General features: G+C 44.7%; 1 protein-coding gene across 5 annotated transcripts in view; it reads right to left on the reverse strand.

The window, feature by feature from the left end:
- The window catches only part of MGLL (monoglyceride lipase), a 206,573-nt gene that overhangs the window by 22,857 nt on the left and 160,517 nt on the right, over positions 1 to 23,199 (reverse strand). For all 5 annotated transcript variants that reach the window (XM_070738385.1, XM_070738389.1, XM_070738387.1 and 2 more), the window contains exon 4: positions 5,983 to 6,119. In XM_070738385.1, coding sequence (XP_070594486.1) covers positions 5,983 to 6,119 — 137 coding nt within the window. The remainder of the gene's footprint in view (positions 1 to 5,982; positions 6,120 to 23,199) is intronic.

Below are 23,199 nucleotides of genomic sequence, written 5' to 3' on the forward strand. Positions count from 1 at the left end.
ACGAAAGGACTGCGTTTTGGTAGCCTTTTTTGTGGTTGGACCCAAAACTTTCTTCTTGTCCGTGGTTTCCGTGAGGAGTGGATCCAGAAGATCACCGAAGAGAAGGTCGCGCTTTAAGGGACCCTGGGATAACTGCCACTTTTGGCGAACTCCCGCTTGCCAAGGGCGAATCCATAGGAGTCTTCTTGCCGTAGTAGAAGCTGCAATAGCCTTAGCAGAAAATCTAGTAGATTGCAAGGTGGCATCAGCCACGTACTGGGCAGCTGCAAAGACCTTGTTGAAGTCTTGTTGACCTCTCAAGTCATCGGGAGGAATATGCTGTTGAAGTTGGCGAAGCCACAGCAGCATGGCTCTGGAGAAAAAGGAAGCCGCTGCAGAGCTTTTAGTGGCCCAGGCATCAGCGGTGAATCCTCTTTTGAGCATTTGCTCAATGCGCTTGTCCTCTGGGCGGAGGACTTCCTCCGCCTCGCCTGGCACAGCCGCTGCCGAGTGAAGAATCTTGACAGGTTCATCCGGTTTGGGAAAGGATAGAAGCTCTTCATAGGAAGAGGAAAGTTTGTACAGCTTTCTGTCCTTGGTGGAGGGATTAAGGCCAGAGGCTGGAAATTCCCACTGCTTGAGTAAAGCATCTTTAAACAACTTAGGCATAGGAATTACCTCGTTATCCTCCTGTTCCTCTGTGAAGTAAGGTAAATTCTCCTCCGGGGGATCAGTGGAAGTGGAGGCTTGTTTCTCCTGGGCCGCTAATCCCGTAGAAATTCTAGCTTTGAGGAGGAGAGATTTGAATAATTGAGAAGGAAAAATAGTAATTGGAGGAGGAACCTTTATTTGGGATTCCTCATCATCTGATAAGCCTTGAAAAGCATCCTCATCATCCTCTATATCCTCATATTCATCCTGGGAGGAATCTGAATCATCCTGCATAGGAGCTCTGACCGCTGGGGGAGAACCCAAGGGGCGGGAGGAGCGAGAAGGAGGAAGAGGTAAGGGAAGCTCATTGATGGTGGAGAGTTTGGCATCAATGGCTTTGGACAACACAGCAAAAATAGACTGGAACTCAGGAGGTAAGCTGGAAATATCAGCAGAAATGGCAGAAGAATCCCTAAAGGCCTGGGAGGATCCTGGCTGGGGGGAATCTTCAATAATATCTGGTTCCTCTGGACCTATGCCCCATAGGTTAGGTTGGGGTCTGTCTAGGTTTGGCTCATCCAGAGATAACACAGGGACCCCAGAAGGAGGAAGACTAGAAGCCTCTGGTGGGTCTTGACTACTGATTACTTGGGCCTGCACTTTCAAACGTTTTGCTGATTTGTCATGGATTTTTTGTAGGGCTAGGTCCCTTCTCTTCTCGGCCCTGGTGACCTTGGTCGAGGGGCGGGCCCCTGGAGAAGAGGAGGAAGAGGCCTGGGGGATACTAGTAATCTCATCGCCTGTAGGCCTGGCCTCTCTGGGACCTTTAGTTGTGCCTCTCTTGGGAAAAGTAGCCATAGTCTGACAATTAACAGAAGACAAGGCTGAGCCAATAACTGAATAAAAAGGAGAAGAATTTCAAGGACTTCCCAAGAGGAATGGATCCTGCTTCGAGGCCTCGAAGCTGCTGAAACTTGAGGACAATCTGGGCAAACCCAGAGTTCGTGCCCCCAAATCCAGCGGGGCCAGCCTCCCTAAACTTTATAATTAAGTAAACCAAGGCACTCTGGTTGGAGGCTTAGCCGGTGGAGAATTTAGCCTGGGACCCCCAAGGCCCGCTCCGGGATCCACGCGGTGGACTGAGGCCTACGCGGCTGGCAGGAGGCCAACACGAGAGGCCTAGATTTAAAAAGGGCGCGAAGGCCTTCGCGCCGAAAAAATCGCCCCGTAGATTTCTTAAAGGGGAAGCGATCGACTAAGTCCAGGAGACTAGAAGGCGTCTCACTCCGCAGGAGGTATTTCTTAAGCCCTTAAATATATTGTATACAATAAATAATCAATAATTCAATAGATTAATACTTGCACCAGGACCTCCAGGCCAAAGGATTAGAAGAATCCACAAGCGGCCGCAGGAATCGTAACCGGCAAAACCGCCGGGGGGAAACGAAACCGCAACTTCTCCAAAAGAAAAAAGCCGAGCCGCAAACGGCTGGCGCTATTGGTGCAAGTAAATAATAATGATAAAACAAATCTTACTACTTTTGAAGAAAAGGATCGAAGGGAAGGTGTTAGAATGTTGAACGAGCTATCACAATACAACCGCAGGATATGCGAACTGAGCGAATTCTGGGGAAGGGGCGGATCCGGCAAGCTTTTTTAATACTAGGCTCAGTTCCACCGGATTGGACATGAGCAACCCATGTGACTGCTGGACCCGCTCCTTCAGTACGGAGAAGGGAAAAAAAGAAAAAAATGTAAATGACTTTCTCTGGTCCCTCAAACTACAATCAGATTTTTACAAAATGCAAGAGGAAAGACAGAATTTTTCCAGCAGTATGGAAAAAAATTGGCTCCCAGCATCTCCACAAAGGCCCAAAAAATGGAAGAGAAGGAAAAGCAGGCAGGAATAAATCAAGAGTTGGTGAGTTAAGGAATGAGGCAACTAGAAAGAAGGGATTGGCAAGTAAACAGTCTGATCAAACTGTGGGATGAAACAGAAGCCAAAGGGAAAGTCAAAATCACCAAGCTATATATCCTAGAGTTAGATTAATAAGACATCAAGCATTCAAAAATGTATGATTTAATGAGCCGTGATGGTGCAGTGGTTAGAATGCAGTATATGTAAGCTACTTCTGCTGACTGCCAACTGCCGGCAGTTCGATTCTCACTGGCTCAAGGTTGACTCAGCTTTCCATCCTTCTGAGGCTGATAAAATGAAAAACCCAGATTGTTGGGGGCAATATGTTGACTCTGCAAACAGCTTAGAGGTGGTTGTGAAGCACTGTGAATGGATATATAAGTCTAAATGCTATTGCTAAGCGCTATTAAAACAAAGAATGATAAATATGTTCCATTTTTTCTTACAGAAGAGAATAATAGCTTATTGGGAAACACATTGTGGGGCTTTTTTTTTTTTGGGTTGAAATTTTAGATAATCTGGCTAGATGTAAGAAACAAGGGGATTTGAAGGCATACCTTTCATCTATTATAATTTTTGACTTATATCTCTTAAAACTGGACTGATTTTCCCAGTTTTGGAGGGATTTATTCACTACTATTTGGCAGTCATTAAAAAAAAATAACTGAATGCCAAGCCAGTTTAGGATTGCAAGCTAAAATGCTCCCTTTTCAAGCCAAAAGTATGTATCTCAACCTCAATAAGCAGGAGAGTTCAGTATGATTCACAAATAGTTGCCATGGGAAATCCTTGGAGAACTGTATTAAAGATACATCATTCTGTTTACTTGCAGGAATAAATTTGTGTGTATATGAATACATGGATTATTTGGGTAACTTCAATTTCAGCTTATGCTACCATCTCTTTGTTTTAAAGGTTTACCATGAACTTCAAATCAGATATCATTTTGTTAACTTCTGATTAGAGATGGCTATGCTTTCCTTAACCTTGTTTCAAAGCCCACTTTGCTTGTTTTGAGATTTCTTTGAAGATACTCAACAAAAAAGTTTAATTTTTCTCATGCAAGTCCCCATCAATATTATTCAATGCTCTTTATAAACCTAGAGAAAATTTTGGAAAAGAAGGAAGTTTCTTAAAGAAGCTTATTGGAATTGGAAATTATTAACTGAGCATGAGCAAAATGATGTGAGCATTAACCGGAGTTCCCATTTTGATCTAGATATGAACTCAAAGCAAAAATAGAGTAAGGTTTAGAATTACATATTTCATGTTGTACTCTCAAAGTGTTGTACAACTTTAATGAAAATGCATTTTTAAGAACTTTTAAAAAAAAGGAATAGACAATAAAATTCTATTTTACACTGTAATTTTCTACAGTGTAACATCGATTGCATGTTACCATGGGATATAGTGATAGCTAATACCTTGGTTAAAGACAAGAAAAAAGAAAAGACAATGTTTGTGTGTGTGTGCGCGCCTGTGTGTATGTATAGTAGATAATAGCAATTTCTTGCCTAACTTTTAAAGCTTTTTGCTTTCAAAACCCCCGAATTCTGTTGATAACTAAAAGGAGGATCTAGGACGTTTAGCCTCCTCCACTTGGCCGAGCCTGCTCTGTCCCCGGCCATTGGTTGCTGCCTTTTCTCCCTGGCCCTTTCGCTGAACAGGTTTCAATAGCACTTTCGCCCTGGCCTTTTGGACATCCCTTTTAAAACTTTTCCTCATAAGGAGAGCCTAAATCTCGGGGTGGAAGCAATCACACACCCGAAAAGGCGATGATCCTGAGGATCCTCCCAAGGCTCCCATACCATCCCTCCCATAACTTGCCCATCAACCACCCCAAAAATCAATGGAACGATCAGTGTTGGGACGCCAGACAGACAGATTCCTGACAGACAGACAATAAATAAACACATGCACGGAAAATTAAAATATAAAACTCCCGCTCCTTCTCTAAAAAAGGCTGTTTCAGACAGGGAAGGCAATGAAAAGTAATGAATCCTCTGATTGCCTGGTGGCTGAGTGTCCCCTGCATCCAAAAGGCTAGGGCGAAAGGGTCAGGGAGAAAAGGCAGCAACCAATGGCTGGGGGGCAGAAGGCTGGGGACGGAACAAGCTCGGCCAAGTGGAGGAGGCTAAATGTCCCATTCCACTAAAAGGAATAGAACGAGAAATGAATACGCATACAGTGTATCTCCAGAATACAAGCTGTCACTGATACATTCTACTACAGCTTTATTAAAGTTCAGAGATGATAAGCCATTCCTTTGAAGTGAATGACAATTGACTCACACACACAACCATTTGCATTTCCATCCCTGAACCTTCTTAACTTTTGTTAGCTAGCTTAAAACTATCAGAACAAGCTATGACTGGGGATGTATATCCTTTGAAGTAAAAATAAAAATACTATTGTAAGGTAGCACAAAGTGTATTATGTCTTATGAGTAAGCCATAATGTAACTTTGGGGATGTTTTATTTTACAATGGTTTGTTCTTGTATTAAATGATTGAATGTTGATGAGAAATGATGTATCCATTCCCATATCACAAGCTTGTTCAATGTCCACCCTAGCTTTCTAGGCATTGTCCTTGTTGAATTGTCCACTTGCTCTTTAATCTGTTTTGTCTGGCAGTTCCAGGACCATTAAGCCACTGGGAGTATAAAGCTCCAAGATGCAAAATATCTGTTTTCTCATCCAACCATGAATTTGGACTTTGGGCCTTGCCCCCTTTTGTGGTTTTATTTCACAAACAAAAGATTTTCTATAGCCTGAATGCTAAACCTGAACCCAGGAGTTCAAGTTTGGCTTTCATCTTGCAAATTTCCTTTCTCTTCCCTTTCTTTTCACCACAAAAATGTATAGCAATGGCATATTCATCCTTCCTTTTAACAATACTTGAGAATCTCAGAAAATGGGGAAATTCACTCTTAAAATGAATATGTTCCTTAACTGGTATAGAAACATTATTATTTTACTTTTACTTAATTTTTTACATTATTATTTCACAGTAACTGTATTTAAACATGCCTAAGATAAAATACAGGAAATAGTATAAGAGTAGACTAGATGGATCATGAGGTCTTTTTCTGCCGTCAGTCTTCTATGTTTCTAAGCCTTGGGAATAGTATATACAACTGTAATTTCACATTAGAACCAGCAACTGTGAAGTTTACATTTAGGTAGGCAGCTGTTTACAAATAACTTCAATAACATAGCCATTGGTTTTTGTGAAAATAAAAGAAAAACAGAAACAAAGAGGGAAAGGAGAGGAAGCAGGGAAAGAAAACAGAAAAGGCTATGATTTTTTTTAAAAAACCAACCCTTCTGGCACCAGTATTAATTGTTAGACTTCAGAAACCTAACCCAAAATAAACAGCATCTGCTGCTCTATAGGAGGCCAAGGCTCCATGAGGAAGGATAATGTGCTTACCATGGAGTGCCCCAGAAGAAATACAGGAATGCCTGGATGATCCTTCTTCATGAGATCTATGTGCTGCAAGCTGTCTCTGACAAACACGTGAAAGTCTGACACAACCATACGGTCTCCTTCACTTTGCCCATGGCCAACTGTAAAAGAGAAAAGGAAAAATGACCTGACACACCAAAAGTGGTTCATGTTTTGGCTCATCTCAGACTTACATATGAAACCCAACCTAGACTCAAAAATTATATTCTGTTATAGTTTTCTCCCACATGGCACTGTCGAGATGTGTGCACGGGCTATTGGAATTGAGGTCCAACACATTTGGCAGTCACCAAATTTTCAGAAATAGGATGCACTAGAAGATGAACTTCAGTCTGATCCGACAAGAGATAGGTCTTATATTCACAGCCTGAATAAGAAATGATTGCAGGCTATGGGACTAAGGCTCACACAGTTAAAAGCAGAAAATGGTTATTACCTCCCTCCTTATCTATTTCCAGGGAAGGGCCGTTTATTTCATATGCTATTGAAATTCATCATAATTATGCCTCATAAAATAGAACTGATGATCAGTTGATCTAGCAAGATAGGCCACTGCCACATGATTGAACCAAAATTACAGCTTAGTAATCATTGCAGCTTTTATTCCTAAAAGGAAAAAAAAAGCTGAATGGCCAAGTTTAAGATTAGAGGGTAAAGAAATGCAGAGATTTCTGACATTACCCAGCTGCACATTTTCTTGCCTTTTAATCCAGATTTCTGCCCTGTAAATGCTTCTTCAATACTGGTATTCAGATATGGTCCACCCACCCAACATGACTTGCCATCAAAGATCAATGATAAGAGCATCCTGTTGCCTAGCTAGGAACTATGGCTGAGGTAGTGGCTTACTGAGTTAAGAATAATATGAGAACTAGGCTTTTAGTTGAATGCAACTGTCAACCTTTGCTTATGCTGCTGCATTCTTTCGCTTGGTTGTCAATAGTTACGGGATGGGTTAGAGATAAGGGTGTGGAAGGGAAGAGCACAGGAGGAGAGTTAGGCTTCATTTTCCTAGGTACCAGGAGGAGTCCGCTAGAGGAAAATTCCAGAAAAGTGACCTGAGGGCCAAGATGTCCCACCTGATGGTTATGGACAATGGGGATTGGGCATGGCCCCAAGGGCGTTGGATAAGGGGTTTTGATATATACTTGTATCGCACCATTTTCTCAGACTTTTCTTTTCTTTCAATGCTTCTAATTCTGATTTTGATAAATTCACTTTTGAACTTTTACAAAAAGGACTCGTGAGTTTTATTTGTCTGAATTCTGACTGGCAGCATGACAGCAACATTCCCATCTTGATGCATTACAGTATTTGATGCAATAATTGATAGCTGGAAGAAGATCAAAGTCATCAGGTCTTAAGTTGAGAAAGACAGATATACACAAAAGATGGGGAAAATAAGAATGAGAATGGTCCCAAAGGTGTTTTTTCAAGAGACCACTGGACTTTCTGGGTTTTTAAAAAGATGTTTCACTTCTTAGCCAAGAAGCTTCTTCAGCTCTGACTGAATAGTTGAGAAGAACCGTTGTACATACCTGAACGGTCTTCTCGATGCACTAGAAGGAGAGTCCAACATGGGTAATTCACCAATCTTATTGGTAGAGACTGAGTTAATTTAAATATTTAAATATGAGGTAGTCACCGCCCCTTAGCAGCCCCCAATACCTCAGTTTTAAAAACGAAGCCAGTTTAAGGATAACCTGTTTATTGAACAATAACCATATAACCTCATAACAGTTTAACTTGTATCCCAAACTCCGGCGACCTGGCGAAACAACCATGCCGGGTGGGTTTGGACTCTCCTTCCAGTGCATCGAGAAGACCATTCAGGTATGTACAACGGTTCTTCTCCACTGCATCTGGAAGGAGAGTCCAACATGGGATATGCCAAAGATTACTGCCCATGGGAGGGAAAAGGCTGAGCTACGGTCGCAGGAGTTGAACACACTTGCTGCAAAACCCGTCTCCCAAACGCAGCTTCCGCCGAAGCTACTGTGTCCAGTTTGTAATGGCGTATAAAGGTGGTAGGAGACGCCCATGTAGCCGCCCTGCAAATGTCCTCTATGGACGCCTGAGTCCTCCAAGCCACCGAAGTGGCTGCACTTCTAGTGGAATGCGCTGTTACCCCGGTTGGTGGTACTTGAGACCGAGCTTTGTAAGCTTCCTCAATACAATCCCTCAGCCAGCGACTGATGGACCTAGCTGATACTGCCAGACCCATTGATCGCTGACCAAAGGACACAAACAGCCGCTCAGATTTCCTGAAATGTCCAGTCCGTCTGATGTAGATTTTCAAAGCCCTCCGAACATCTACCTTGTGCCATCTCAGCTCGAGAGGGTGCTGTCCATGTGTGCAAAAGTCTGGCAACACTAACTCTTGAGCCTTGTGGAACCCCGAGTTAACCTTGGGAATAAATGTAGGGTCTAACCTCAACACCACCCGATCAGGGTGGAATACACACAAATCTGCACGCGTAGATAGGGCAGACAGTTCCGATACTCGGCGTGCCGACGTAATTGCCACTAAAAAGGCAGTCTTTAAGGAGAGCAATCGTACTGGAATCGTCCTCATCGGCTCGAAAGGAGGGGCTGTCAACGCCTTGAGTACCAGGGAAAGGTCCCACGTCGGGAACCTGTGTACTGGAGGCGCGTGGGTGTTAATCGCGCCCTTAATAAAATCCCTAATCCAAGGATCTTGTGCCAGGGAGCGAGCGTGGGGTACTCGGATGATGGTCGCCAGAGCAGCTAAATGCCTTTTCAATGTATTTGGGGCTAACCCTTTCTCTACCCCTGACTGTAGGAATCGTAAGATTGACACAACCAAAGCCTCCCCCGGATTAAGGTGGTGGTTCGAACAAAACGTACAAAAGGCCGCCCATGTGGCCTGGTAGAGTCTTACCGTTGATGGGCGACGTGCTGCCTGTATGGTGGATATAACCTCGTCTGGCAAGGCTTGCTGTCTCAGACCCGCCCTTTCAAGTGCCAGGCGGTCAGTTTGAACCACTGAGGTTCCGGATGGTAAACTGACCCCTGAACTAACACTACCTCGGGATCTGGAATCATCCACGGGGGAGACACCGACAGGGCTACTAGGTCTGCAAGCCAAGGCCGTCTCGGCCAATAGGGAGCTACCATTATTATCTCCGCCCCCTCCCGAATTGTCTTGTCTAATATCCTTTGAATGAGACACGTCGGGGGGAAGGCATACAGTAACCCCTGGGGCCATGGTGACCATAGGGCATTGACCCTTTCAGCCCCTGGCGTCGGAAACCGGGAGAAAAACCTCTGCAATTGGGCGTTTGCTGGGGTTGCGAAGAGGTCCACCAATGGAAGACCAAATCGTAGCACTATCTGTTTGAAGAGTGCCGGGTCCAGTTGCCACTCCGAAGGATCCAGAGTGGACCTGCTCAGCCAGTCCGCCTGCACATTGCTGGTCCCGGCAATATGCTCTGCCGTCAGAGAGGCCAGATGAGATTCGGCCCAATCGAAGAGGTCCGTGGCTTGAGCCATGAGTTGATGATATCTCGTACCTCCTTGATGGTTCAGGTGGGCTTTTGTGGCCACGTTGTCCGTCAGAACCAGGACATGCCTGTCCTGAACCCAGGGAGCGAAAGCCTGAAGGGCTAAGAAAACCGCTCTGAGTTCGAGAACGTTGATATTGACCTGGGTTAAGTCCTCCTGAGACCACAGGCCCTGAGCTATATGAGGCCCCATATGGGCGCCCCAGCCCGACAAGCTTGCGTCTGTTGTGATAATCACACGCTCGTGGCTGTGAAGAGGAGAACCCTGGATCAAAGCTGGGGACAACCACCATGCCAGCGACTGTTTGACTGAAGCTGGAAGCCTCACCTTCCGGTGCGAGTGACTCACCTTGTCCCTCTGGGCCGGAAGGAGAAACCATTGGAGGCCCCTCATGTGATGGCGAGCCCATGGCACAATCCCTATGGATGAGACCATAGTCCCTAGTACCTTGGACAATGTTGCCAACGGTGTTTGCCTTTGTCGTCGAAGGCTGGTTACCAATCTCCGGATATTGAGTACCCTCTCTGGTGTTAGGGAAACCGTGTCCTCTGCGGTGTCTATGATGGAGCCCAGATGTTGGATTGATGTGGTAGGATGAAGATGGCTCTTCTCCACGTTGACCGTATACCCATGCCTCTCCAGAGTTTCCCGTGTGAGCGCCAGATGGTGCTGCGCTTGGACCATAGACTTGGACATAACGATTATGTCGTCCAAGTACGCCATAACCCTTATGGACTGGGCCCTTAGATGTGCTGTCAGAATGTCCATCAGCTTTGTAAATGTACGGGGAGCCGAAGACAGGCCGAACGGCTTGGCACGGTACTGGTAGTGGACCCCATTGAGACAAAACCTGAGGTAACGACGATGTGCTGGCCAAACCGGAACATGCAGGTAAGCCTCTTTGAGGTCGATAGAGGTAAGAAAATCGTTGTGCCGAACAGAGGCCAAAATCGATTGTAGAGAGTGCATGCGAAATCTGCGATACCGAATGAAGGTATTCAGGAGTTTCAGGTTTAAAATCATCCTGAACCCCCCCGAAGACTTCGGCACTAGGAACACAATGGAATAGAATCCCGTGCCCTTGGCATGTTCGGGCACCTTCTCTATCGCTTGTATTTCGAGAAGGTGTGTTATCTCCAGTTGTAGATGACGTCTTTTGAGTGGGTCTCGCGTTAACGGACAGGTGACAAACCGGTTTGGCGGGGGCTGCAAGAACTCCAGGCGCAGTCCTCGTGATATTGTGGCCCTTGCCCATTTGTCGGTGGAGGTAATCCTCCAGGAGGCACTGAAGCGTTGAAGTTTGCCTCCTATGGGCTGTAATGGAGCCAAGTCATTTTGTGCGCCTGAAGCCCCGTTGGTTCCCTCTAAAAGGACGCCGAGACTGCTGGTATCCTCTGGGCCTATCCTGAAATGCCGCTCGGTCCCCTCTAAAGGTGGGTTGGCCATACTGATTTTGAGTGTATGACCTATTGCTCTGACCAGCCGAGGAAGAGGGGTCCCAACGAAATGGCTGACGGCGAGCGTAAGGATTGGGTCTACGCTCTTGGCGCCGGTATGCTCTGGGGAGGGTCTTACGTTTGTCCTTATCCTCAATGAGGACAGGGTCCAAGGCTTCTCCAAAGAGCTTCTCCCCTTGGTATGGAGATGATGCCAGGTTCCACTTGGACTTCAGGTCCGCTGGCCAGCTCCTCAGCCAAAGGAGGCGTCTGGATGCAAGTGACGCCGCCATCCCTCTAGCCAAAAACTTTGCGGCATGGAGAGTTGCATCCGCTGAAAACTCCGCAGCTGCCAATAATTTACTGAGGTCCTGACGTAAGCGACCTTCTTCTGGACCTAGGCGGGCTTGTACCTCCTGCAACCACATTATGGAGGCCCTATTGAAAAATGAAGCTGCGGTCGCCGCCCTAAACGCCCAGCTTGCCATTTGATGGGATTTCCTTAGTAAAATTTCCGCCTTTCTATCCTCTGGTTTCAAGCTATCGCCCGTCTCAGATGGTACCAAGGTCTTAGATATCAAGGTCATTACCGGCTGGTCTATGGGCGGAAATTCCAGCAGCTTTTCCATGTCATCATCTAAAGTATAAAACTTCCTTTCGATGACCGAAGGGCCTTGAGCTGCTGCAGGCTGCTGCCATGGGCGCTTGATGCTTTGCCTGAATATGTCCGAGGATGGCACATGATCAGTCTCGGGTTGGGGCTCCTTGAATAATACTGCCGAAGGCTTAGGGTCATCTGAGGCCTCAGTAGCCTTGGTTGGACCCGGTAAATCTGCCACCTGCTTAGCTTTATGCAGCAAAATCTTGAAAAGGGGAGCCTTAAAGAGTCCAGCTGTCACCGGAGGATCAGGAGTAGTCTCATCATCCAAAAAGTCGTATTCTTTTTCGGCCTCGTCTAGGGGTGACGGCTCCTCCATCCAGGACCCCATACCCGAGGGGGGCGGTGCAGCCCATAGGTTCCTGGGCTGTGCTGGTTGGGGGTGTTGGGCATTCTGTTGCACCCCCGCTGCCATCCCTTGTGAGTAAACATCAGAGATGAGTCCCTGTAAGGCAGGGGACATCTGCTGCCAGGTATCTGGTTGCACCCGCAGCCCAGCCGCAGTGGGCGTAAAGGTGGCAGAAGGGGCACTCTTCAATGAGTGGCTGGCAGACCCTGGTCTTGGTTGCTGAAGGCCAGATGGAGGAACAACCTGAGGCATAAATGGGTGCTGCCTCTCTGGAGACCAATCTCTCTCTGATAATGTCTCTGAGGGTCTCAAAACAGATAGGGCTGGTGGATCCCTGGCCTGCAATAAGGGAGAGACGGTTCTTGGAGCTAAGAGGGCTGCCTCCAGTTTCTGCTCCAACGCTTTAATGCGCCTCTCTGCCTCCTTGATTGAAGAAGAGGCTGGAGCCTTAGATTTTTCTTTGGACTTCCCCTTGCCTTTATCCTGAGGCAATACAATGGGGGAAGATGCTTTCTCTAAGGTCTTTTCCTCCATTACTCACGGTTAACAGTTGTTCTTTATTTGACAGAAGCCAAAGACACACTGACAGATAAAGCTGTCACTGAACAAATGCCTTCAAAATGGCGTTTTGGCACCTCAGAGCCTACGCCTGTGTCTGACAGGTTGGTCGCGCCCAGTGATTGGGCGGAGAGCAACCTTATACCCGCCTAAACAGGGCGGGCGCGGGCATCCGTTGCCCCAAAATGGCGCTCCCGCCTTTTTTTGCCGCCTCCGCTACACTGGGCAGCTTCCTTGAAGACAATGCCCCCCCCACAATTCGCCTCTTCGAGCCAGCCGATCCAAGCGGCTTTTCGGCTCGGCAAACGGCTTTTCCGGCGGCGGCAGCCGTGGCGGCTTTAATGAATAGCCGCCGAACAGCTGAGAGGCGCTGGCCCGGCGCCAAAAGAAGCCGCTGTCAGTTTCCTCTCGAAATCAGCAGTCCAAGCTACCCAGTGAGGGGGGCGGACCCCCTCACCTTCAGCTGACAGCCGGGTATGACCACTGAGGTCGGGGACCCTAGGCTGAGGTGCTCCTCGTTAGGCATGGTACCCACGGAGGGAAGGGAAGCTCGAGGAGATTAACGGTGGGGGTGATTCTGCCCGCGGAGGGCAGAGACCCCTTAAATTCCCTTTCAAGATTCACTGCACCTGCAATTAGAAAGGGGAGAAAAACAGAAAAATTAATAATTATTAATATTATTATTTTATTATTATTATTATTATTATTATTATTATTATTACTATTAATACTTCATCAGAGAAGCAAACTCAACAGTCTCTACACTAAGACTGAGTTTTTAAAACTGAGGTATTGGGGGCTGCTAAGGGGCGGTGACTACCTCATATTTAAATATTTAAATTAACTCAGTCTCTACCAATAAGATTGGTGAATTACCCATGTTGGACTCTCCTTCCAGATGCAGTGGAGAATGGAAGGATTTATACTCCTTGCAGATAGCTAGTCATTTGCATTCTTTTAGCAGTTGTTATGGTCACCTGTAGGTTTATCTGTCATTAGGGTCACCTGAGTGGTGAAAATGTGTGTGGAGTCTTCTTGTAACTGTTGATTGTGTTGCGGACTGGAGATAGATGATGTCATATCCCTTCCCCTCTATTGAGAGAGGGCTGTTCAATTTTGACATAAATTATTTATAAAACAATCATCTCCCCCCCCAGCAGTCATGTGACCACTTATTTGCGTAACCACTCCACATTTATGGCTATTTGCATTGCCTCGTCATCATGTGTCCAACTTAGGGAATTTTTGCCAAAAACCAACATTTACTTCTGGATTTTGGCAAAACTTGCCCATTAGTGAACAAGGGGCTCACCTAACTACGGCGGTATTTAATGAACACTGCAAAAAGTTGTAAAAAGGATCTAGTCACATAGTGACCCACTTTACAAATATCAAATCATACAATTGGGGACTCAATTATGATAATTACATGAAGATTCCCTGTAAATACTTTTTGTGAGTACTGTATATAACATATGCATCTTCTTGAATTACAGCTAGTTTTTTTAGTGGATCCCTTTGCAATATAATAATATCATATCATATAAATATAATAATATGAACATAAAACAGGATTAATTTAATATACAGTATGTATGTTTTCATGTGTTAGATTCTAACAGTTCAACAATTATTTGTCCTTATATTCTTAAGGGGAAATGGGTATTACTTACAGAAAAATCTCAATACATCACAAACAACTGCAGTTCCCAAGAATAAAAAAAAAGTATGTAGATAGGAAACAAATACATAAAACTGGTCTAAGTAACATAAAAAAGATCTAAACTCTAAAGTTGTTGATGCCTTTTTTTCTCAAATTTAAATAGCTGTCAGAAGCTAAGGTGGATCAGAAGGCAAGAATTCAGCAAATCAGAGCTATTTAATTTGGATTTATTCTTTCCAAATATGTTAATGTGGAATTAACAAAAATTGAGCTTAGTAAGTACAAGCTTAAATCCAAAGATGCACAGTTTGGGCTAGTAGTGATAATACAAACCAGCCTTCTCTAACACGATGCCTAGCAGATGTGTTCAGAAAACAGCTTCCAGCCGTTCTGGAATTTGTAGCCCCAAATACATCAAGAGGGCATCAGCTTGAGAAAGGCTAGCATAAATAAATGACAAAATGTTTAGAATTTCTATTTAACGCTCCTTTATTATTGAATGTTGTAAAAGAAGATTTTCCCATATGCTTTTAAAAAAATACTTTTAGCTGCTATTATGTTTGTTTTTGTATTTCCAACAACCATCTATGGATGAGTTGCTGTTTCATATTGCTTTACATATGGCCCTAGTTAAGCTATAATGTGGCTAATAGGTTTCTGTGTGTGAATCCTTCCATTATGTATGAATTAAGCTATGTACAACAAAAACTAAAATTCTTGTTTAGGATTGTTATTCCTTCATACTTTTAGTTGCCAACTCTCAAGTAAACCAAATGACATATATTCATGGATAAACGAAGTTAAGTAGATTTGATCATTTCCAATCAACTAATGGAAAACTAATGGCAGCTTTCCAGACAAGAAACAGCAAACTGAAGACAGCATAGTTAAAAAGTAGAGCAATGAGTACACCAAAAGGAAGGGCCAACAAATTAACTGGCTCTTTGTAATTCCTTTCCAGATAAGGAGAGGACTTGGATTACCCAAATGTGCTCCCTATAGTTGCTAATAATAATTGTTAAGAGTAGCATTTTGCAGATGTAAAGCCCAGCCTGCCAGCCACAGACCAAGATTAGAGTCTTGAATAAATACAATGTAGCAGGAGGTCTTGAGAAAATATTTAACTTCTTCATAGCAAAAACTATTCTATTTACAATATAACTATCTTACTAATACAATACAGAAAAACAAGTCACCCATAATTCACAACAAGCCACCTACAACAAACCATCCACAACAAGCCAAACCTAGGCAAAGGTGCATTACATTTTATACATTTATCCACCAACCAGGTTGTAGCACATTCTGTAGTTTCACAGTGACTCAGCATTCTTTACTTGTTACAATCATTACATTAATTATAATTCTTCTTCCTGCCACTGGGATATTATGTCAGGTCAGTACTAATCCTGACAATAATAGCACTGCAAGTCAACAGCCTCTAGTAGGTTTAGACATCTGAGAAATGAGGAAATATCATGTGTGTGTTTTTTCCTCAAACTAGTCAGTGCCTTAAGAAAGGACACTGCGTTTTCATATTTCCTTTTCTAATTGCCTTTGGAAATTGCCTGTTAATGGGTTTTCAACTATTAGGAACTTTTGAATCAACAGATGTTACAGCACCAGGTGAGTCCTCTTTAATTCTTAGAGAAAGTTTTTAATGGGTGTTTAAGGATTTTAAAAAAATACTTTGGAATAAACAGCAGAAGGATGATTAGATCTTTAATTTTGGAATGATATAAATGGCTAAAGTTCCAGATGAGTTTGAAATTAGATTTTGGAATTATTTATAAGATTCTAGAATTTATAAGAAACAAGCTAGCAGGCATAGTCAACACTCCAGAAAGTAGGCTTAAGATACAGAAGGACAGTAAGGAAGTCTGATGGAAAGAGAGGAAGGAGGTCTCACACTGTCTATGTGATGAGAATGGTGACAAAAATTTGGGCAGACAATCTCCTGTGCCCGATGATATCAGGAATTTATCTTTGGTATAAAGGCTGGATCGAGACGAAGGACCACTCTATCCGAATGAAAAATTCAAAGTTCCTTCCAAACAGTAAGGGCAGAGATCTCAAGAGATACATCTGGCCAATGTGACTGCGGCCCAAAATGCCTGTTTGTAGGTAAGAAACCGAAGGGAAAACAAGCGTATAAGGACAAATAAGAGACGTCTGAGTGAAGAATAATCAAGAGGTTGAGGCCCGGACCGCCCAGGCAGCTGTCTGGTGAGGCTTAAGGAGTACTTGCTCCATGTATAATCATGACTGTGGATGAATGGTATGTCTGTATGTTGTGAAGTCATCCCAATACGAGTTTTAGCTAGGGTTTTAGTAATTAGATTCTCTTTTCTCTGACTTATTTTTATTGCTGTTGTAATTCTATATTGTAATTTCATATTGTTGTAAACCGCCCTGAGTCCTTCAGGATTGGGCAGCATAGAAGTCAAACTAAATAAAATAAATAAATAAATCCACCTGTCCTCAGGCCACAACAGCTGGGCGGATCACCCGGTAGATGAGTGGACGAGAGAAGTGCCGACATTGGTGCATCTAGTGATGGAGGTGGGAGAGAGGATGCCAGCTCCAGAGCAATGTTAAAATACTGTTGGTCAGTGGATGATGGAATGGGTCCAGAGGCTGGAGAGCTTCACTGTTTGTTAACAGCGTTCACAAACACTTGAGGACAGGGTATGATATTGGCCTTTGGAGTGTGTTCGGCAAAAAGTGACTCAGGGAGGCCCTGAGAAGAGTCCGACCTGCCCAGGTTACATTGACTGCCTTAAAAAGAAGGGACTTGAAGAGACTCGGGTGGCAGAATCCTGAAGTGGCTGGAGGGTCAGGTACCATCCCTTCATTCTTTAATGAATCTAGCTCCATGTCATCATTATTGTCCAAATGGATGGACTGTGAGCCAGTTGACCCATCAGGAGATTGATGGTGCCATTCCTGAGCCTGGTGAGCAGCCACCACACCCTCCCGATCCAAACCCAGGGAAGATGTCCTGTAATGGTCCATGGTGGCTGGCTGGCGCATCTGGTGAAGGCATTCTGCCACTCCCCTACTTGACGGTGGCTGCAATCATGGCCTGGACATTGGCATGCTCAAATGGACCCCCATCATTGGGGGCCAAAGGCCGGTGGCTGTTGGAGTGAAGGTGGCTTGTTAATCCAAACCTTATGGCTGAACTAAGGCCTTGGAGGCTGGAGCAAGCTCTTTTGCTACTCTCTGTCACTCAACCCAGTGGCTTGAAGATTACAGAAGAGCACAGTGAGATGATTCACTGTCAAACTGAGAAGTGAAGCTATAATCCAGGATATGAACTTGACCACACATCCTGTCTTGATGGATGAAGTCAACCCATCATGGATGACAGCTCCACCCAGTATGGAGAAGAGGGAGTCAAACTATTCTCCAAAGCACCTGAGGGTAGAACAAGTAGCAATGGGTGGAAACTAATAAGGAGAGAAGCAACTTAGAACTAAGGAGAAATTTCCTGACAGTTAGAACAATTAATCAATGGAACAACTTGTCTTCAGAAGATGTGAATGTTCCAACACTGGAAGTTTTAAAGAAGAGATTATATAACCATTTATCTGAAGTGGTATAGGGTTTCTTGCCTAAGCAGGGGGTTGGACTAGAAGACCTCCAAGGTCCCTTCCACTCTGTTATCCTATTCTAATTGAGAATCCATGGAAAATGCTTTTGTTTAAAACAAGGAATGATAGTTTGGCTTCTACAGAACCAAAAGGAAAAGAGAAAAACATTTAAGTTTGACTTTGTAATACAGAATGGTGCAAAATATTCCAACACTGAATATACTGAAGGAAGTTTTAGACTCAGAAAATAATTTTAACACTGCCTATCACTACAGACAGATTATGTTTAAAATATGTTATGGAAGAAGAACAAGTTTTACTGGAGGGGCCAAGATTGATGTGCAAATGGATTTTTAAAAAGACAGGCTTCAAGAATGATATGAAAAAAGTCCTACACTGGACCCACATATGAAACCAGTTAATGTCTTAATAATTAAAAAGGATATATAAATATTAAACCCAAGACTGAATAACTTTCCTATATTGTATTTTAAAAGTGACTTCTTAAAGCTTTGAAGAATTTTGTGAGAAGGGACGAAGAAAAAAATGAAAAAAGTCTAGGATAATATTGAACGGAGCAAAGATCAAAGTTTTTAAAAGTAAACGGAAGGAATATAAACTTGGCTTATTTGATCAAAAACAGATTTGGTATTGCTGATAACCCTTAATGTACTTTTGTTGATCAGGACTGAATAACAATGCTTTAAGGATTTATTTATAGATAAAAGATGGAAAAGATCACTTATTATATTTTAAGAGAAGACAATCAGTTATTTAACATGTGAAAAGGGGGAAGTAATTTCTTTATATATTTCTTATTTTATTCTTAACTTTTTCTCTTTTGTCTATAGTTTCTTTTTTCTTTCTATTGTTTTATTTTTCACTTTGTATTAGTTTTATCTTTTTAATTGTAATTTTTAATAAAACTATTAAAAATGAACAGCTTTGCAGTGACATACTGGAGCTACAAAAAACAAGAATATCTTGTAATTTCTTACAACTTTGGGAATGTGTGGCAGAAAGTAAATAAATATATTTTGGTATTTGTGCATGTATGAATAACATTTTAAACAATTTCTTTTCCTGCAAGAGTAACAGGAGCAATGTTCATTCTGACATGATTAAGGAAAGGAAGGAAGTCAATATATTCTTACCTCTCTCATATAAAGGTAGTGCAAGCTGTAAATAAGGCAAACTCTAAGGTTCAACTTAACATGGGAACTATCAGTAATAATGGATTTGTCTCTTAATACAGAATATGAGGAAAAATAAAGAAAGAAAAAATTAGTGGAAGTTCTAATGCAATTTTGTGTGTTTGTGAAATAGCTGAAAACTTTAATCGTGACCTTTTCATTTGTTTTGAATTACGCCACAAGACTGGACAAATCAAGTTAATATAGATATACTGACGGACAATTTTTGTAGTAGACTATATACTATAGAGTTATAATGCAGAAAATTGTGATCATTTAAAAAATCCAATTTAGGCAGAGGTGAAAGGATTCACTAAGAGCTGAGATTGCTAGATGAAGTTATGTTAATTGTAGTTAGGAAGGTCTGAAAGTTCACTCAAAGGCTAGAACTTTTAAATCAGAGATTGTCAGTCTATTAATCAACATTATCAAAATGTACATCTCACTATATAAAATTTATAGTTAAAGAAATTCATGGCATCAATAGTGCCCAATAAGAAGATATGCTTTACTAGTCATTATTAAAATGACGTATAATGTGCTGAGATTTATAAGCTCACATTAGAAATGAAAGGCAAGGAAGAAACAGAATTTTATGAGGTGTGGAATAAGTGGTGTAGTTGGTTAGAACAGAGAAATAAAGATGTATAGAAATAAAATAAATAAATACTAGCATAGTATGATACCGATTATACATCCGTATAACGGCCAGGTTCAGAGGTAGTATACCTTTGCCCGCAGATTCAATCTTGTGGGTTTCTGAAAGCATAATATAGAATTTTGATACCATCAAGTAGGATTCTTCTCAAGTATATGCAGTAATACCTCATCTTACGAACTTAATTGGTTCCAGGACGAGGTTCGTAAGGTGAAAAGTTTGTAAGATGAAACAATGTTTCCCATAGGAATCAATGGAAAAGCCAATAATGCGTGCAAGCCAATTAGGAAAATCCAAAACATTAAGGCTTAAAAAAAAAGCTGCCGGCAGACGAAGCTGAGGCGAACGGAGTGGGGGGAGGGAAACCCATGGAGATCCAGAGGGGAGAATGGGGAAGGACAGAGTGGAGAAAGCCCATGGAGATCCAGAGGGGAGAATGGGGAAGGACAGAGTGGAGAAAACCCATGGAGATCCAGAGGGGAGAATGGGGCAGGAAAGAGTGGAGAAAAATGGAGGAAACCCATGGAGATCCAGAGGGGAGAATGGGGCAGGAAAGAGTGGAGAAAACCCATGGAGATCCAGAGGGGAGAATGGGGAAGGACAGAGTGGAGAAAACCCATGGAGATCCAGAGGGGAGAATGGGGCAGGACAGGGTGGAGAAAAACGGAGGAAACCCATGGAGATCCAGAGGGGAGAATGGGGAAGGACAGAGTGGAGAAAACCCATGGAGATCCAGAGGGGAGAATGGGGAAGGACAGAGTGGAGAAAACCCATGGAGATCCAGAGGGGAGAATGGGGCAGGACAGGGTGGAGAAAAACGGAGGAAACCCATGGAGATCCAGAGGGGAGAATGGGGCAGGAAAGAGTGGAGAAAACCCATGGAGATCCAGAGGGGAGAATGGGGAAGGACAGAGTGGAGAAAACCCATGGAGATCCAGAGGGGAGAATGGGGCAGGACAGGGTGGAGAAAAACAGAGGAAACCCATGGAGATCCAGAGGGGAGAATGGGGAAGGACAGAGTGGAGAAAACCCATGGAGATCCAGGGGGGAGAATGGGGAAGGACAGAGTGGAGAAAACCCATGGAGATCCAGAGGGGAGAATGGGGCAGGAAAGAGTGGAGAAAAATGGAGGAAACCCATGGAGATCCAGAGGGGAGAATGGGGCAGGAAAGAGTGGAGAAAACCCATGGAGATCCAGAGGGGAGAATGGGGAAGGACAGAGTGGAGAAAACCCATGGAGATCCAGAGGGGAGAATGGGGCAGGACAGGGTGGAGAAAAACGGAGGAAACCCATGGAGATCCAGAGGGGAGAATGGGGAAGGACAGAGTGGAGAAAACCCATGGAGATCCAGAGGGGAGAATGGGGAAGGACAGAGTGGAGAAAACCCATGGAGATCCAGAGGGGAGAATGGGGCAGGACAGGGTGGAGAAAAACGGAGGAAACCCATGGAGATCCAGAGGGGAGAATGGGGCAGGAAAGAGTGGAGAAAACCCATGGAGATCCAGAGGGGAGAATGGGGAAGGACAGAGTGGAGAAAACCCATGGAGATCCAGAGGGGAGAATGGGGCAGGACAGGGTGGAGAAAAACAGAGGAAACCCATGGAGATCCAGAGGGGAGAATGGGGAAGGACAGAGTGGAGAAAACCCATGGAGATCCAGAGGGGAGAATGGGGAAGGACAGAGTGGAGAAAACCCATGGAGATCCAGAGGGGAGAATGGGGCAGGACAGGGTGGAGAAAAACGGAGGAAACCCATGGAGATCCAGAGGGGAGAATGGGGCAGGAAAGAGTGGAGAAAACCCATGGAGATCCAGAGGGGAGAATGGGGAAGGACAGAGTGGAGAAAACCCATGGAGATCCAGAGGGGAGAATGGGGCAGGACAGGGTGGAGAAAAACGGAGGAAACCCATGGAGATCCAGAGGGGAGAATGGGGCAGGAAAGAGTGGAGAAAACCCATGGAGATCCAGAGGGGAGAATGGGGAAGGACAGAGTGGAGAAAACCCATGGAGATCCAGAGGGGAGAATGGGGCAGGACAGAGTGGAGAAAACCCATGGAGATCCAGAGGGGAGAATGGGGCAGGACAGGGTGGAGAAAAACGGAGAAAACCCATGGAGATCCAGAGGGGAGAATGGGGCAGGAAAGAGTGGAGAAAACCCATGGAGATCCAGAGGGGAGAATGGGGCAGGAAAGAGTGGAGAAAACCCATGGAGATCCAGAGGGGAGAATGGGGAAGGACAGAGTGGAGAAAACCCATGGAGATCCAGAGGGGAGAATGGGGCAGGACAGGGTGGAGAAAAACGGAGGAAACCCATGGAGATCCAGAGGGGAGAATGGGGCAGGACAGAGTGGAGAAAACCCATGGAGATCCAGAGGGGAGAATGGGGCAGGACAGGGTGGAGAAAAACGGAGGAAACCCATGGAGATCCAGAGGGGAGAATGGGGCAGGAAAGAGTGGAGAAAACCCATGGAGATCCAGAGGGGAGAATGGGGAAGGACAGAGTGGAGAAAACCCATGGAGATCCAGAGGGGAGAATGGGGCAGGACAGGGTGGAGAAAAATGGAGGAAACCCATGGAGATCCAGAGGAGAGAATGGGGCAGGACAGAGTGGAGAAAACCCATGGAGATCCAGAGGGGAGAATGGGGCAGGACAGGGTGGAGAAAAACGGAGGAAACCCATGGAGATCCAGAGGGGAGAATGGGGCAGGAAAGAGTGGAGAAAACCCATGGAGATCCAGAGGGGAGAATGGGGAAGGACAGAGTGGAGAAAACCCATGGAGATCCAGAGGGGAGAATGGGGCAGGAAAGAGTGGAGAAAAATGGAGGAAATCCATGGAGATCCAGAGGGGACAATGGGGCAGGAAAGAGTGGAGAAAAACGGAGGAAACCCATGGAGATCCAGAGGGGAGAATGGGGCAGGACAGGGTGGAGAAAAACGGAGGAAACCCATGGAGATCCAGAGGGGAGAATGGGGCAGGACAGAGTGGAGAAAACCCATGGAGATCCAGAGGGGAGAATGGGGCAGGACAGGGTGGAGAAAAACGGAGGAAACCCATGGAGATCCAGAGGGGAGAATGGGGCAGGACAGAGTGGAGAAAACCCATGGAGATCCAGAGGGGAGAATGGGGAAGGACAGAGTGGAGAAAACCCATGGAGATCCAGAGGGGAGAATGGGGCAGGACAGAGTGGAGAAAACCCATGGAGATCCAGAGGGGAGAATGGGGCAGGACAGAGTGGAGAAAACCCATGGAGATCCAGAGGGGAGAATGGGGCAGGACAGGGTGGAGAAAAACGGAGGAAACCCATGGAGATCCAGAGGGGAGAATGGGGCAGGAAAGAGTGGAGAAAACCCATGGAGATCCAGAGGGGAGAATGGGGAAGGACAGAGTGGAGAAAACCCATGGAGATCCAGAGGGGAGAATGGGGCAGGAAAGAGTGGAGAAAAATGGAGGAAATCCATGGAGATCCAGAGGGGAGAATGGGGCAGGAAAGAGTGGAGAAAAACGGAGGAAACCCATGGAGATCCAGAGGGGAGAATGGGGCAG

This window comes from Erythrolamprus reginae, chromosome 2, assembly GCF_031021105.1.
Source record: "Erythrolamprus reginae isolate rEryReg1 chromosome 2, rEryReg1.hap1, whole genome shotgun sequence".
In the NCBI taxonomy this organism is placed as follows: Eukaryota; Metazoa; Chordata; class Lepidosauria; order Squamata; family Dipsadidae; genus Erythrolamprus; species Erythrolamprus reginae.